The sequence below is a fragment of the Medicago sativa genome, chromosome 3 (genome assembly GCF_051527215.1).
Source record: "Medicago sativa cultivar Bolivia chromosome 3, Bolivia_mono, whole genome shotgun sequence".
Taxonomy (NCBI): domain Eukaryota; kingdom Viridiplantae; phylum Streptophyta; class Magnoliopsida; order Fabales; family Fabaceae; genus Medicago; species Medicago sativa.
Window position 1 is genome coordinate 50,056,797 of NC_140751.1, and position 18,506 is coordinate 50,075,302.

Genomic DNA, 18,506 nt, shown 5'->3' on the forward strand with positions numbered 1-18,506 from the left:
CATCAAACATGGTAAATAAAACTATTAGTGTTATGACATGTTTTAGATATACGAGTTCTCAAATTTTTGGTGGTATATTGGATTGAGATTCCAGTTTTTTTGAATAAAAAAGTAGAGAGCAATTTGTAATTTCAACCTAAAATTTCATCATATATATTAGATAAGAGCAATTTCATCCTATATATAGATAAAATAAAAATCACACTTAGAATATGTAATGAGATACCTTATTTCATCATCCTTCACAAATATTGATTGATTTTTTTAATTGCTTGAAAATATTCAAGTTTAGTAAGGATATATTTTTTCTTGTAAGAATGGACATTAATCAATTTTAAATTAGACTTGCATATAAAAGCTGATTCCAAGTATCAGGAACACCAGCTAGACACCAATGGCTGCAATCCATGTCCCTATGTCCTCCATGTCCATAAACTGATGGGTGGCCATCTTTTCTCAGCTGTGATAAAGTGGTAATGTCAAGCAAGTATACAGGCTTTTTCATGGCTCCTAGAACTCTCTCTAAAGCCAACTGTGCTGGAACTGGACCTCCTGGATACATGGATCCTGATAATGGTTTTTCTTGTCCTTCACAAAAGTTTGCTGTTGGGTCTCCCCATTGCCTTGAGCTGGAAATATTTTGAAAAAAATAATAATTACACTTCTACATAATTATATGTTAATTTTGTTTGTTAATATTTATATGATTTTGTAACAATATTTTTTTTAAGGAAATAATTTATTAAAATGTTATCTCCTTTTAATGGTAAAAGTACAACAATGGGTATGTGATCTATCTTAAGTTCATTACAAAATATTAACTTAAAAAACTTGTAAAATATTTCTTTTTTTTTTTTAAGCAAGAATGTCAAAAGTAGAGCCCATATTGAAAGGATCTTTTTGTCCCAAAAAATATAAAATAAATAGGCATGAAATTAAAAAAAAAAAAAAAAACTTCAAATTAGGTTTTGCATGTACAAAATTTAAAAGTGGTTTTTCTAGTACTCTTGAAAGATTCATAATTTACTACAAAAAAGAGTATGCATAATTGAGTATTTTCATTAAATTACTTTCAAAATGGCATTGCCCTAAAGAAATTTACATCCTAATTATGCAATTTTCATACCATCATAATCACTTCAATAGAAACAAATACTTACTTTAGATGATCTGGAGAGATTCCTTGGAAAAAGACCTTTGTTTTGGTAATATCAACATTGTCATCAACCCATTTGGCCCATGTTTTCAATGCTTTCTCATATGCAATCAAACGATCCATATCTCTGAATGTGTTATTCCCTTCTTGAATGAAATCCCATCTGCATACACAATATTGATACAAAAGTATGCATTAGAAAGATGTTTTCCATATTCTGCAACTGGTCCTCTCACATCCACATTTTTTCCAAAAAAATATATAAGTATTTTTGTCCATTTGTAATAATGTGGGAGTGAGGGGACCAAATGTGAGGGTATAATAAGAAATATTTGTCTATGCCATTATAAGATAATCCAAAGAAGAATGTCTATGGATTTTAATTACGGTTGTTTTCTTCCTGTGTGAAGCCACCAATGCCAAGAATCAAATATCAACACATCAATTCCTTTCCAATTTCTGGCAGATTGAATAGAGTCTAATTTCAGGACCCTACCAATATTTTCACTAACAATGTCCACCAGAAGCGCATTGCGTGAGAACATCACCTTAACACCATAAGTCTGCAAATCATGTCATAGAAAGGATATAAGTTATGTGCTATTTTTCATCAATAGAAAAAAGTTATATCTGCTACTTCACCAATAAATGAACTCCAAGTTAAGATTTTATTTGAAAAAGTCTCTGGTTGAAGTTTTAATTTAGGGTTTAATAAGTTTTTCCTCCTTAAAAATATATATAGTGAATTTTGATTTTAGTCCCTAAAAATAAAAATGAGAGGTTTTTATTCTTCAAAATAATTGTTTCATTTTTTTGTCCCTGATGTCGAATTTATGTTTCTTTTTTTTTTTTGGTACAAAGAATTTATGTTTCTATTTATGTCAAGGTTATACGACTCTTTCATGTTCAAGATATGTTCAATTTATGTTCATTTATAATGTCCGACTCATGTATGTCCATATTATTATTATGTTCAAGAAAATGTTAAAATTATGTTCAATAGGACGAAAATCGAAACAAATTTTTTTGAGAGTGAAAACATCGATTTCCTTTTTATTCTTAGAGACTAAAATCAAAATCTCTATTATATATATTTGCGCTATTTTTTTTTAAAGTACATGTGGCAACCTATTGGTGAAAGGCGCATTTAATGTTATTTTTCATGTACATTTAATGTTATTCTCATGTACACGTAAGGTATGGTGGAGTTTATAATAGGAAAAAAAAACAAACAAAATTGGAATCCAAATTAGGTAACCGAAAATGTTGTGCAAAAAGTCAGAATTTGAAATTTTTGTTTAATGCACCAATGTTTTCTTTTATGTTCATAATAAATATGAAAAAGTTTATAATAGAAACAACAATCATAATTTGATGAATTATCCTAAAATGTTATCTCTATTTTATAAGAGTATTTAATGCACATGATTTCAACCAAAAGTGATCAGAATTTTATTGAAAAAATTAACAGTATTTTATGGAAATAATGAAAAAAGAGGATTATTGTTATTTCCTTAACAAAATTTTATAGGAGTATGTTATGCATATAGTGCTTATTTCCTAATTTCCTAATTTTCTAATAGTACATATCGCCTAACACCTCTGTCGCAGAAAAAAATTATTAAAATTAATTCATGTCATCTTTATTATAAACATTTCCCTTCCCTCAAATCAAAAAGTACACATCTTTACATTTCACTTCTGATTTAATGCTTTTTTATTTGTTTAATTTATTTAATTTTTAAAAATTGAAACGACTAAAAAGGAATATTCTATAATTTTGTATACACTCTTATTCAAATCTCACTTTAATTGGCCTACCATTTTAATCTCCACGTTAAAAAAATTATATTACATTGTTACTATCATCACGAAAAAACATCACTTTATTTCTCACTTTTTTTATAGAATAATTTCTCACCTTTTTTTTAAAACAAATTCCTCACCTTTTTTAGAAGTGGGTAACTTCTCACTTTAATTTGCTGTAATTTTAATCTATAAATTATGATAGTTTTTTTTTTTGTAGATATAGATTATGATATGTTGTGGATCACCATGTTTTATTACCTTTTTTTTTGTCAAAAAAAAAATTACTTTTCTTTTTTTAAAGTTGTTTTTGGTACAAGATTTTTAAAGTCATTTTTTTTGGTACAAGATTTTTAAAGTTATTTAGTAAGCAATCAATGTAATGACAATTGACACCATTTTTGGTGGGATTATTTCGTTTTTTTCATTTACAATACTACTCCTACTTACTAATTTCAATCAATGGAAATAATTACCAAATTCCTTTGATTGTGATTGTCCATCTGCACTCTTTTGCTATAAATATTGCTTACAATCCTCAATATTTTTCACACGATATTGATACTGCTTCTCTCAATTTTATTTTTTTTGAGGATGCTTCTCTCAATTTCTAAATATCCTACATTCAAACATTTTATGTTTCTAACTATCCTTTTTTTAAAAAAAAATTTAGAGTTAATTTATTTTTTTTAAAAAATTGTCTTTAACCCAAACATTGTTTGTCAATATTTTTCACACCATATCGATATTGCTTCTCTCAATTTCTAAATTTCCGACAATCAAACATTTTATTTTTCTAACTATCCTTTTTTTTTTCAAATTTAATATTGTTATTTTATTTAAAATTTATATTTTAGTAACTCAACTTTTTTATATTCTTATCTGCAACTTTTTGTTGTTTTTATTATGATGTTACTTCTTTATTTCCGACAATCAAACATTTTATTTTTCTAACTATCCATTTTTTTTTCAAATTTAATATTGTTATTTTATTTAAAATTTATATTTTAGTAACTCAACTTTTTTATATTCTTATCTGCAACTTTTTGTTGTTTTTATTATGATGTTACTTCTTTGGATAAAAAAATCAGGTGCCTATATGATGATTGGACAGATTGAGGTAGTAAATATATAGTATTTTTGTGTTTGCACACATATAATTGTTAGGCTTAACCTTTAACTTAATTCTTTATTTTAAATTGATCTCATAAGTATAAAAGTTTTAATTTGATCTTTTATCTTTGTTTTTGTCAGTCAATTTGGTATTATTTCATCAATTTTAAGTCTAATTGTCCATGGAGAACCAACACCGAAAGTGGTCCATCATAAATCTTATTAGTTTTTATAATTTTAAACATTTGATCTTTTTTTTTTATATAAAAATAGGATTGTTGGATTAAGCATGTCTATTAAAAAGATGAAGAAAGAGATTTTTTTTATTGTAAGGAGGGAATTTTTTTATTGTTGACGATTCATTTTAAGATATAATAGACTTTCACAATCTAATGATCCCTTTTTTTTTTTGGTAGATAGACGAAATGGCAAAGCCATTATAAACTCACACACACAAGTGGAGGTACCGGGGTTCGATCCCCGGTCATAGCATCCGGCGTAACAATTTCGGAATTTTTGCCAGTTGAGCTAGGACTTTTGGATATGATCCCTTTTTTATAAACAAAAAAAGGGTTGATTAAAAAATTAAAACTTATGGTTGACCACCTTCAATTTGATTCATCATAGATATTTGAAGTTAAAATTGATTGAATATGACCAAATAAAATGACAGAAGCACTAATGATGGACCTAATTGAGACCTATTTTAGTTAGGAGACAACTTTGAAAGAAAAAAAAAGGTTAAGGATCAAGTGGTTAATTAAGCCTAATTGTTATTTAAATATACTTTGTTTTTTTTTAGGGATTTAAATATACTTTCTTAAATATTTCTTTCAAAGGTCTCTGACGTCATCCAGAAGGTGTACTCAAATATATTTTTTAATATCGTAGACTTGATCTAATATGACAGTTTGATGTAAATTTTTTGGGTGATGAATGATATGAAACTAATCAGAAAAATATATATTTTCTCCTCTTGATTTTGCAGTGTTATGGTACATAAACTATTCATCTATATGTATTATGTATTATCTCTATATTTTCTTTATAATTATTATGATACTTAAAATAATAAACATTTTTCTTGCTTCAAAAGTACACGTGTCATCTTTTGTTTGCCTTGACCATCTAATATTTCTAGCATTTAATTACTTAAAATATTTGCTTTTATCATTTTTCTAATTTTTTTTTGAATAAATCATTTTTCTAATTGTTAACTGTGAACTCACTGTTACATGGTATTTTTTTAGACGAAAACATTTCATGGTTTTTGTAACATTAAAAAATTTATATTTGGTCATTTAAAACAATATTAATTGATTGGGAAAAACCACTTTACATTATTTTTTCCTTTCATGTGAATACGTTACATTTTTTATAATAGAGTTAAAAAAAAGACGAACTCATGCCCAACAAAAAAGTTCGAAAATAGAGTTAAAAAAATTGACATACTTTTTTTTTTTAAGGAAAAAATTTGACAAACTTATGTGCAAGTTCTTATGTTTTTTTTTCTTCGTGGTTTTTCATATATAATTATTACTACCATTGATTTTTTAAATCTGCAATATTCTTAAAGTTGGATATAGCCACAAAAGCTACATTTGATGTGAAGAACCGTACGAAAAGCAAATAAAAAAAGCGTTATTTTTTTTATGGAAAATATTATTTTTATGAATATATCATTTAACTCTATTTAATCAAATTACATCATCATACTATACAAAAGCAAGTTTCTAAACTGAGTCAAAGACTCTGCCCTTTTAAAGACTATATTCATTTATTAAATCTCTATTATATATATTTGCACTATTTTTTTTTAAAAGTACACTTGGCACCTATTAGTGAAAAGGTTCATTTAATGATTTTTCTCATGTACACACAAGGTATGATGGAGTTTATAATAGGAAAAAAACAAACAAAATTGGAATCCAAGTATGGTAACCGAAAATGTTGTGCAAAAAGTCAGAATTTGAAATTGTTGTTTATGTACACAATAAATATGAAAAAGTTTATAATAGAAACAACAATCATAATTTGATGAATTATCCTAAAATGTTATCTCTATTTTATAAGAGTATTTAATGCACATGATTTCAATCAAAAGTTATCTCTATTTGAAAAAAGAGGATCATTGTTATTTCGTTAACAAAATTTTATAGGAGTATGTTATGCATATAGTATCAATTTTTTTTTCGTATTTCCTTCATTTTTTTCCTATTACGGAAATCTCTATTATAAACATTTGCCTTAATTTTTTTTAAGAGTACACATCACTTTGATGATCTAAGTCTCATTTAATGCTATGTTATATTGTTAAAAATATACATGTGTACACTTCATCATATAAATATTAGTTTATTATTGATTATTGTTTCTATTAATGTATAACATTAGCAATTAAAATCCTTCAAAAAAAAAAACATTAGCAATTAATTGTATTTAATCACACATTTGATTTTTCTATATAAATTAATTGATTTGCTATTAAAAAATGCATAACCAAAAAAATAAATACGATTTCTATCATTAGCCAGTCAAATTTTTCTATTTACTCTAATGCGTCACAATTTAAATTGTTAGCCAATCAAATTTGAATTGGTAAAACATCAACCAATCAAATGTTGTCCATTTGTTTAGATTTTTTTCTCTATATATTGTCAATCCTTCTTTCATATCATTTTCATATGCCTCCTATTACAGTGTTTTCAACGTTCTTTTCTCAACATTAGCACACATCTTTTCATATTCATTTCTCTTTTCTTTAAATCGTTCTCTTTCTCTCTTATTTTTTAAATATTTGTTTTATTGTGTTGAATCAATTTCATTTTTTTTTTGTTTCTGATGTTTGGTTGTTTCATACGAAACAAAGATTAACGAAGATTTATGTAAGATGGTTCCCAGTTTGATCATGTTTTTATTATTTTATTCAAGCATCCATATTTTAAATTTTTATTTTATTCAATATTGAACTTTCAAATATTTTTTTTCACCATTCTTTTATCTATTTATGTATGCATAGATCTGATGGGTATGCTTACTGCTATTGAATTAGAGAATACCTATGAAAGAAACGATGTTAACGTCTCAAAAAAATGTATTCTAATATCCAAATCCAAATAAACTACATAGTTTGATGGAAAACAATGTTAAATTGTGATTTGCAACTCATTTTATTTATAATTTTTTTTAATTCTTTTGTGATAACATTGTACCAAAAAAAATCTTTTGTGATAACAAGGTTAAATCATGTATGGGCAAGATCTTGAACAAAATTCATTATTTTGATCACAAGAGATTGACAAAATTATTTATTTTGATCAAAATAGCTTGAACAAAATTATTTTATTTTGATAACAAGAACTTGAACATTATTCATTATTTTGATAACAAGAACAAGTATCTACCTTTTAAACACAATCTCTAAAATGATTTAGTTAAGGTTGCCTGATAAAAAAATAAAACTATACACGAAAAAAGACCAATAACAATGTTCATTAAGACGGTTCATTAAGATGGTTTAGTTATGGTAGTTAATATAAAAAACCGTGTCTTTAAATTTGTATGACTTTCTTTCGGATATCAAATCAACAAATTGGTGAATAATAATGCACACGTTTTTTCTTCGGTTACTTGATTTTTTTTTTTTTTAAGAAGTCAAATTAATCTATCGAAATTGATATCAAATAGAATCGAACTTGAGACATTGAGAATCACACACATGTCTTAAACTAACACCACTAAACCAACTCAAATGGGTTTTTCGGTTACTTCATGATGTATGTCAAGGGAATAATGGTTTTTAACATATTTTTCATAAAAATTTAAAATTCAAATTTTACAATTACAAGAAAAAACTGATAATTATTATAAGAATAAATAATTTAGAGAATTAAATTTTTGAATTCATTGTTAAGACTATTTAATGTCTTCACAAAAGTATAAAATACTTTTAATGAAAATAACTACTACCACCGTCCCTATATAGAAGACCCTTTTGCTAAAATCACAGGAATTAAAATAGTGGATATTTATATTAGAGTTGTTCGTAATTGTTATTGTTTTTACAATTTTATCATTAAGAGAGAGAATTGGTTTATGCTTTTCATATGCTATTTATTGCTAATTGAAGAAAAATATATATAATAAATAGGGACATGTGTGTAAAGAAATAATGAATGTAGTTGGAAATAGCAAAGGAGTCTTATAAAAAGGGACAAAATTTTTTTGCAAAAGGGTCTTATAATTAGGGACGGAGGTAGTATGAATTTTATTCAATTGTAAGAAGTAAAAAATCGTTTAAGTTATTCCATGACATATATCAGGGAGGTAGAAACAGCAAATAGTACATGTATGTGTCATTCAATATATACTTTATGAACTTTTTTCAAATTAAAATACCAAAATATTGCATTGAAAATTAATGCGGTCCATTTTAAAGGAAAACAAAATGTTTCCATCAAATAGAAATAAATTATTCCCCAATCACCTTTATAATTGCATACTTATAGCTGAAATTTACTTACATGCACCTCTCAGATAAAAATAACGATAAAGAATAATCATTGCAATTTGTGAGAGTGATATGTGTAATTAATAATAAGGTTTTATGTTTTATAATTAATCCTGATTTTGTGTACTCAATCAATGGAGTTTCTCCATGTAACAAACCTATTTTTAAGATGTTCATTTTCCATTGCTTCTTTGCACATACATCATTATCAAATTGAAATCTTATTTTATGTCTTTTTTGCTATTTATAATTCTAATGTTTATGTGAAGTGTAGGATGTACGGTAACCAAAAAAACAAAAGAAGTGTAGGATGTACGATATTTGCTTCAAGGTATTTTTAAAGTTATCCGAGAAGATCTCCTCAAATTGACCAAGTTAAAAATGATTGAAGGACTACTCGAACAATGATAAAAGGCAATATTCATTTTAAATTTCACTCATTTCAAATTAAATATTTTTTAAGGGGTTCAAATAAAATATTTATACACCACATTATGATAAATCTACATCTTATCTAATATTGGAATCAAGTTATATGTCTCCTGAGTTTCAAGAACAAATTTCATTATTCATGGTATCTGTAGTTTATTTTTCATGGTTAATCCTAAATTTTTAACACCATGGTATTTATTGTAAGTTTCACCCTTAATATTTTAGAATTCGATAAACAGTAGTATTCAAAATAAATAAAAATAGGCTTGAATATATAAATTGTCCATGTAAGTTCGCGTGTTTTTGGTTTTCGTCCATGTATCTTTTTTTGTTTTAAAATTACCCTGTAAGTTATAAATGTTTTGGTTTTGGTCTCTGCCGTCATCATTTGTTACAAAAACGTCTATGTGGCAAATGAAGGACGACGTGGCAGACTACGCTGACATGTTGTTTCATATGTTGAGTCACAAAGTTAGAGGGACGACCAAAATTAAAAAACAAATTTCGCAGAGGGACCAAACCCAAAAATTTATAGAAAACTTCATCTATGTCCTTCCTTTCCTTTTCTTCATCATCTTCAATACATTTTCATCAAACTTCATAGAATACCAAAAATTCATTAACGTCATCCATGAGAAATCATAATTGACATTATCATAATTGACAACAATTTGTCAGAATATTTATGACATATGAGAAATTATAGAGCATATTCCATTTCAACTGAAATTCAAACAATCAAAATTCAACCAAGTCAAGCACTAATACATATTTCATTACAAGTTTAGAATCTTACTCTATTATATCATTCTATTTTGATAGAGCAGCAAGGTTTGCAGCACGATCTTTGAAATAGCTAGATTGTTGCCCTTTGAAGGCATAACTTCTTTGACGACTGGATGGTTTTAAAACTCTTGACTCCATTTGTGTAGCTTGGGAAATTTGAGATCAGGGAACAACTGTTTCTCTGTTACTTCTTGGAATAAAGGGATGAAGAGAGCATCAATATCCACAAAGCCTGTTTGTTCTCCTCGAAAGAACTTTTCCTTCAGCTCATTCTCAAGAAACTGCAGAGCTTCAAACAACTCTTCACTAGCCTTCTCGGGCTCTTTCTCATTAGGCATAAGAACATATTTCCATGCAACAACCATACATTGATTACATAAATTAAAGTTACATAGATTAGAAAAATCAGCACAAAGTTTACATCAAGTGACGTGGTAGATGAGTTCTAGCATGGATCACATATTATCTGGATCATGTTAGTCATTGAAATATTTCCGCTAATAAGTAACAAATTCATAGATAATCACATGGATACTTTGCAACTATCACATAAGTGCTAAAAAAAAAATCTGATTTTACTTTTAAATATGTTAAATGGGTTTTTCTTTTAAATAAGTTAAATGACTTTTCATAGAATTTTTGATGATTTTTTTTTGTGTAGTGATGTCGATGATGATGTTAATGTTGGTTGATGAATTTCTAGGTTTTTTTGGGTTTTCTATGAAATTTGATTGTACTTTTGTTATAAATATTGTTTTCACTTTCAACATTTTTCTCACGATTTAGATATTCATTTGTACAATTCAAAATTCTTCATTAAATTATTGTTTTTCCTATTCATCAATTTTAGTTCTAGCAAAAAACTTATGTTAATTGGTTTTCTGAATGGTTATTTGTGCGATACCTTATTTGTGTTATTTCAATCGATTCACTCTTATAAAATTTTCACATGATTTTTTTCGTCATTCTCTACAACTTTTTATTTCTTTTTATTTTAATCTTCTGATGATTCCCCTTCTTTTTCCACCTTTTGAATGAGATCATAAAGAAAGCTAAGGGAAGAGGACTTACAAGTAACTTTTCAATCTCAAAGGTGTCACGAAGTCAAAAACAACAATTATAGAATAATTTTGTAACACTACTCTTTACGAAGATGTTAGCAGGAGAAGGCTTAAGAGAAGATGGACTCCGAGTATCATTTTATAGTATACTTCATCATGTCCTTATTATAAGAAAAGTTTCAAAAATTATTTTGGTCTTATTTATAGAAAAAATTCAAAACTTTTAAGGTATATTTATTTCTTAAAATGTCTTATTTAAGGACTTATTTACTTTTGGAGCTACGAGGGAGCCTACAATGGGTTGGATCATCATATTAGTCTAAGCAACCACACAAGTGAGATTGACACCACACTATCACCCAAAAACTTAATGCATTAGGTATATTGGTCATTACATATATGTTTTTCAAAATCTACTCTTGCAAGTTGTATCCAATGTGGAACTTTAAGTCTTAATTGAAACATTATCATATCTTCCTTAATTATGAGATTCTTTATGTATATGATTTGATGACATAGTCAAATAAGGTCAGTCAGAGACACAACATGGTAAAAAAATGTGTTGATAGTGGTTTTATATAGGGATGTTTATATTCCTATCTTTCATGAAAAGAGAGAAAATTAGAAAAATAAAGAATATGAAAAAGAAAATTTAACATGAGAGAAATGATAAGGGAAAAAAAGTAGTGTGTTTTGTCTGTGGAAGTGTTGAGAGTAAAGTGAGTTACCAATACATTTATAGGTTAGTTGAAGGGAATTGGAGATTTATGAGTAATTCACCAAAAAATATATTCAATTAAACAAATATCTCATTATTTTAAAATGTCTAATAAACATATACTTTGTTAACTAAGCATAACACATCCGTATTTTTCCTCTGTGAGGTCCCACCAAAGATCAAAAGTGAAGGTATTTGTGATAATAAAGGTTAGATAAAAAATTGTATGAAAATGGACGACATCCAAAAAAATTATTAAATATAAAAAATTTAGCAAATGACATAAAAAAAAAACAGTTCAGAGTTTAGAGAGATCATGGAATTGGTTGGATCATCATATTTAATTAAGCGAAATCGCACAAGTGAGATTGACACCATATCTTCACCCGGTTAAGACATCATGTATATTGGTCATCTCACTTATGTTTCTCAATATATAGTCTTGCATCTAATGTAAAATTTAACTCACACATGATACATTAACCTTTCCCCCTTATATATGAGACTCTTAGTGTTTGTAATCTGTTGAGATAGCAAAATAAGGTCAGATGCACAACAGGTAAAAAATATGGGTTAGTAGCGGTTTCATAGATGGGTGTCTTTGTTCCATTTCTTTCATGAAAAAAGAAAAAAGATGAAAAAAGAATTTGAAAATGAGAGAAATGATAAGAGAAAAATTAAGTAGTGTGTATTTAAACCGTAAAAGTATAGAAAATATAGCGAATTGATGGTAATTTTATGGGTTTATTGAAGGGTTTTAGATTAGTGGGTAATTATGCTACCAAAATATTAGGCTAAATAAAAGTCACATTAATTTACAATGTCTAATAAGCACATATTTTGTGAACTCGAGAACACATCTACATTATTCCATTGTTAGATCCGGCCAAAGACCAAAAGTGAAGGAATTTGTAACAATAGAGGTTGATAAAAAAATTGCATGAAAACGAATGATATTCAAAAACTAAAATTTAAGATAAAATATTAAACAAATGACATCCAAAAATTAACAAAATAAATCATCACAATGTTGGGACTTTCTTGGGTGTCTACATCGGGTTGTACCATCACATTAGACTAAGATGAACCACATAAATTAGGTTGACATCACATGTTCATCCAAAGTTTTAAGACATTAGGTATATAAGACATCTCACTTATATGTTGTTCAACATTTACTCTTGCATAAAATGAAAATTTTTAACCCACACTTGACACTCCCGCTCCCTCATAATGTTGAACCGGGATATGATACCATCATTGGGCCTTATGGAGCAGGCAACACAGGTGTGGATCGACTTATTGGATAAATAGAAAGCACACAATGAGAATGATACCACATATTCATCTAAAATTTTAAGGCTTAAGTATATAAGTGTTGTCACTTATTTGTTGTTCAACCTCCACTCTTTTATCCAACGTTCGACTTTAAGCCATTAACTAACACTTTTTTTAGGGAAGCCTTTAACTGACACTTGATACATAACAATATTCTTCCCATCAGGTACTACAAAATTTTAGTCGGTGCTTGACAAAGATGTCCATATTTGCTTTTTTATTTTTTTTTATTTTTATGTTATATTGGGTTGTGATGTTGTTGTTAGTTTTACTCCATAAACCTAACCTAACTTTTAGTAGTGTTGGTGATATAATAATAAATTGACATAAAAAAATAGTATGCTGCTTTTATGTATATTTTTTTAACGGAAAGTTTATTAAGTTCCTGTGAATTTGTCTCAGTTGGTAGACAATTTATTATTATATATATAGGCCGAGTTCAAAACTTAGATACCAAATTATTAAATAAGTTATAATAATCAATTCCCTGCACAAGATGAATAGAGACAAATGAGATAGAAAAACAAGCAAATGACACCATATATAGATAGAACAAAAAAAAATCTCCATAATTGATTTTGTTTTGTATTGGATTAATCTGTTTATTATCGATATACATATTCAAAATATTTTCTTAACTTTAGTCATCCGTGTAAAATATTTCATCGTTAAAGTTAATATTTCAGCATTACATTCGTTAACTCATTGTTGTTTAATGTTACAAAAATCCAAATAAAAACATACACGTTAATATTAATATATAATATTTAATTAAAAATACGACAACGATATGTATTATTGATATATTGAATATAAAATAATGAATTTTCCATTTAAACTATAATTATCTAATAAAAAAAAGTCGAAAATCTAGCCCGTGCTTGGCACGGGTCCACATACTAGTTCGCTATATTTTCAGAAGAAAAAATAACTTATTTAATAATAACTTGGCACTACAATGTTATTGGACAAATCTTCTCGGGATAATTGTAAAATGATCATTAATGCCGTCTTAATTAATAATGATTTCTCCTTCTCCAATTATGTTTTATAAAAAAGAAACAATTAAATACATTGGTAAATCAAGACTATTTCCATGTAAAAGAGACCATATTCATTTGATCCACATTTATTAGGATAACAAGTTGTCTCATGGTTTGATGTGTGGAAAATATCTTGAAATTTTATATGCCTCCATCTATTTTTCATTTTATGTGTGACCGTTAAATAACAAGTAGTTTTATGATGTTAAAGCGATGTTGATTTTGTAACCAAAAAAAAAGTGATGTTGATTTGTAAACTAGATAACACCATGAGCTAGCTCAAATAATTGAGGGTGAATATTGTTGATTTGTAAAAGTATTTTTGATAGATTTAAATTATGATAATGAGACAGAATTGGAAGGAAATAAGAAATGAAAAAAAAAAGTTAGGATATAGAGATCTAACAGTGAATGTGAAAATGGAGAGATCGCCAATCCTCACTAAGGTGTAGTTAGCTTGTGGTACAGCTATGTGGAGCATGCAAGTGAGTGATTGCCATTGATTCAAACTCAAAGAGTCCCCAACAAACAAAATACTTTTCCCTCTATGCATTCTCAAGAAATCTTCACCATTGAATCTGTATGATAAATTTCATTAAAAAATATTAAGTGGACCAAATCAAACTGCATGGCCTTAATCATCATTAAAAGATAATTTTGTTGGGATCTAATATGGCATGTGATCCTATTTGCATGATGACAAAATGGTTGAAAACAACTTCATAACAGCATCATCTCAATAACAACTTATCCACACATATATCATATGGTCAAGTATATATAAGCCTAACAACCTTTAACTGATATTGGGTAACTCATCCCTAATTTTATAGACTAAATTGACCAACGAAAAATACATTTAAGACTAAACTAATTAACTAAAAACATATTTGATGATCAAAATCACTTACAAAATATACATTTGTGTATGTTTATGTGATTTTGATATATTTAAGGACTATTGTGATGGAACCTTAGACATTTAAAGAACAAAATAATTGTTTGTTGAATAATTATTTGGAGTACGTCACCTTAAAAAGACAGCCTAGCAAACAAAGTAATGATTTGGAACTTTGCATGTACGCAACAAAGTGTCTTGATGATAATTGGAGGTTAACTAATTACAATCATTACATTTTTTTTTTTTTTTGGTAAGATGAAAAATGAGTTAGGAGAAACATGAAGATTGTTGAGTAAAGTTAACTAGGGAAAGCTATTAAGAGAAAACATACCTATGTCCAACCTTTTCCCAAGTTAGAAGTTGTTTATTTATTTTATTCTTTCTTGTACCCCTTTATTTTGTGATAGATAAACTTTTTAACCCACAAATATATACTTGTCAAATGGTAGTATAGAAATTTTAAATTATCCTAAATTTAAAAGCATCTTTTTGCTGGTAGCTATAGGCCATCCCACAGCCGAAAATGAAAGCATACTTATCTCTCTGAGATAATAGAGATTTATTTAAGTGGCTATTGGCTAACCATTGGTCCATTACCAAGAGTAGTTCTTTCCATACACGTCTACTGAACCTTAATAACTTAAAAGATATAATCACTATTTTGGTATAGTAATATTAATATGAAGAGGTTGATAACTCCTAACTCAATTAACAAAAATACTAAAATTGTTAGGACATACACTATGATTGAGGACCGAATTTCGATACGACTGCACTTCCACTTAAGTGTGTGACTTTATAAAAGTTTGAGATATTCTTGCATGAACTCTCACCCAACAAATCATTCTTACACCCAACCAATAAAAAAATGACACATGTTATTAATTTTAAAAAAAGTGTGATTTTAATTAAGGAAATGAAACCATAAATGGTGGTGGATGGTTCTTGTCGGTTAAAGAAAGTGGAAAAAGGAGAGAGAAATATTAAAAATAATGAGAAAAAATTCTGATATTAATTCTTTTTATTATTTTAATGAGGTATTAGATTTTAATTGGTTGAGTGTAACAATGATGTATTGGGTAAGAGTTCACTCTAAAGGTTTTGTCATTTCCTCAGTTTAAAAAAAACAATAATACTACGAGAGAAAAGTGATACACTTTTTAATAACAAGTACAGTTCCTTCCCAAATTAAGATCGAAGGCTCTATATTTTAAAACCAATTTTTATTTCCTTTAGATTAAAAAATCAACCTTGATCTAGTCCATATAATCTTAATCGGACGGCCGATATGTGTGTGACTACGTGAAATCACAGGATTGTGACTGCACACATCTCTCATGAGAGGTCAATAACTAGACCATGATAGATTGTGAAATCTTCATCATCATATGTCAAATTTAGGGTGTGTTTGTTTCAGCTTTAAAACAAAATAGATTTTGAGTCAAAAGAATCAAGAGATTTTGTTTTTAGAGATTTTTAAAAAAAATCTAAAACTATTTATGTTTGTTTACTATCGAAAAAAATAATTTTTTTTAAGAATTGTAACTCTTACACTTGAGTTCCTTATATTTAAAAAAAAAAAATATTTTGAAAAAGCTACTTGAAATAGCTTTTCATTTTGAGGTTAAAAATGATTTTTTTAACAAAATAATTTTTTTTAAAATCTAAAAGAAACACTAAAAAATAAAAAAGTGATTTTTAGGTTAAAAAAATAGATATTTTTTTTCAAAAAAATCCAAAACAAACATGCCCTTAATTCAACAGCAAAATCTTTTCTTGCTTCTTGATTCTAACTTCCTCTTTTTTCCCTATGGTTTTAATTTCATAAACAAAAATGAACTATAATAACGTAACATCAATAGAGACAACTTCCTAAAAAAATCATTAGAGACAATTTCACTAAGTAAAATATCACATGGTTTTGGTCACCACAAATTTTTTTTAAGTTAGGAAGTAAAAAAGGCGGGAAAGAGATCATTTCCAAGACAAAGAGACATCATCTACCTTAGGTGGATTTCTCTCTCTCTCTCTCTCTCTCTCTCTGTTATTACTTGGTTTGCATTTTGTGTGTATTTTTTCTTTCTTCCATATTAGAAATCTTTACAAAAAGCACTTAGTAAATAGATTAAAGTAACTGCTATGCCTATTATATGTCAATAAACTAATTTTGTGGAAGTAATGAAAACAGAAACGTAAAATATCACAATGATTATAAACTGTTTCCACATATGCAATTATACCAGGAAGTTTTTTTTTTTTAGGAATACTAGGAAATATATAAATGTTGGAGACCAATTTAGAACTATTATTAATTTTTTTATGTTACAAATTTAGAACTATTTTTATTATCAGCTAAAATCATGCATCTTTACAATGGTCCGTTTTAAAAATGTTGGCCACCACCACAAATTAGATTGTTGACATAAAAAAAATTATGTCTCCGCCATCGTGATTGAGGCTGTATCGAGGACATTTGACGACAATTCTCTGCAATCTCAATATTACAACTCGATCCTAACCACGATTCATACCTTAATTTATGTCTTTTACCGATATCAAGCAAATAACAAAGTTGAAAATATATATCACAGAAACTAAAAGAAATGTGTGTACCTTGGTAAGTTACAGTTTGTGGGCTGCCATCTATACTTGAGATAGAATTTATCTGGTCTACCATTATTCTGACAATCAAATTCTTTTTCTATAAAGGGACACTGTGAGGTTTGATAGAGAGGATATGATTCATCATATACCCATTTCCCTTGAAACAAATCACAACCACTCTTTGCAAACCCTATTGTCTTCCCATGAACATGAATCATGAGAAGAACATGAATTAGAGAAACAAATATGATGATAGATTTCATGCTGGTTTTGCTCACAATAAGCATGACAATCAATAAAAAAGAAGCGGTTTGCAATTTTTCTGATATGGTTTATGTCTATTTATGCTAGTGAGTCACATGAACAGGAGATACTATAAGGAGGGAGAAGAGTTAACATCAAATGGATTTAAATTGGAAACTATAGTAAATATGTGCTACCAAACAAACAAATACTATATGGGGAATATATGAGTATTTGAGAACGTGTGTGAGTGGTAGTGGTTGAATGTGTTTATTTTCTTTAAATGAAATTAAAGAATTCTTAATGGTGAATAAATAAGATTAAAGAGATCAAGTACTCCCTCCGTCCCAAAATGTAAATAAAAATTGTTTAATAAAAGTTAATGTATTTTGCTCAAAATTTGTGTCATATACATCAACTTATATTGATCCATTTTTGTTTATATTTTGGAACGGAGGGTGCAACAACAGATAGAAAATGGGTAACTTAGGTTTTTTTTGGAAGAGGTTAGATTTCTTTAATGTGACGAATAAATGTTCAATTCTCGACTGAGGGAGATATCCACTTTTATTGTTCAATAATTTTTAAATAGAGAAAGCTCAGGAGATAAAAAAAGTATGTTTCTGAAAGAATGAGTAAAGAAAAATACAAAGTATGCTAATTTAAATAAATCAATAAGTAAAAATGATACTATGTTATTAATACTAGTTTGAAACCTGCGCGTCCTCGTGAGCTTAGCTCAGTTGGTTGGACAATGCATAAAATATGCAAGGTCAGGGGTTCAAACCCAGGTCA

The 18,506-nt window shown here is 27.7% G+C and overlaps 1 protein-coding gene across 1 annotated transcript; it reads right to left on the bottom strand.

The window, feature by feature from the left end:
• Nucleotides 1-154: 154 nt before the first annotated feature.
• Nucleotides 155-17,782, bottom strand: TBL43 (TRICHOME BIREFRINGENCE-LIKE 43). The gene is made up of 5 exons (XM_085752061.1): nt 17,478-17,782; nt 14,370-14,541; nt 1,544-1,719; nt 1,161-1,319; nt 155-629 (listed from the first exon to the last, which is right to left on the bottom strand). The coding sequence occupies exons 1-5, from the start codon at nt 17,753-17,755 to the stop codon at nt 335-337; spliced, it is 1,080 nt and encodes a 359-aa protein (XP_085608187.1). The 5' UTR covers nt 17,756-17,782; the 3' UTR covers nt 155-334.
• Between the last annotated feature and the right edge of the window lie 724 nt (nt 17,783-18,506).

Bases quoted from the DNA above. Each gene is read 5' to 3' on its own strand.
- TBL43 (XM_085752061.1), bottom strand. From the start codon at position 17,755: ATGCTTATTGTGAGCAAAACCAGCATGAAATCTATCATCATATTTGTT. The intron at 1,720-14,369 runs GTTAGATCTCTA...CATGATTTGCAG, and splicing joins TCTCCATTTTCACATTCACT to ACTTATGGTGTTAAGGTGAT. The intron at 630-1,160 runs GTAAGTATTTGT...AAATATTTCCAG, and splicing joins ATCTCTCCAGATCATCTAAA to CTCAAGGCAATGGGGAGACC.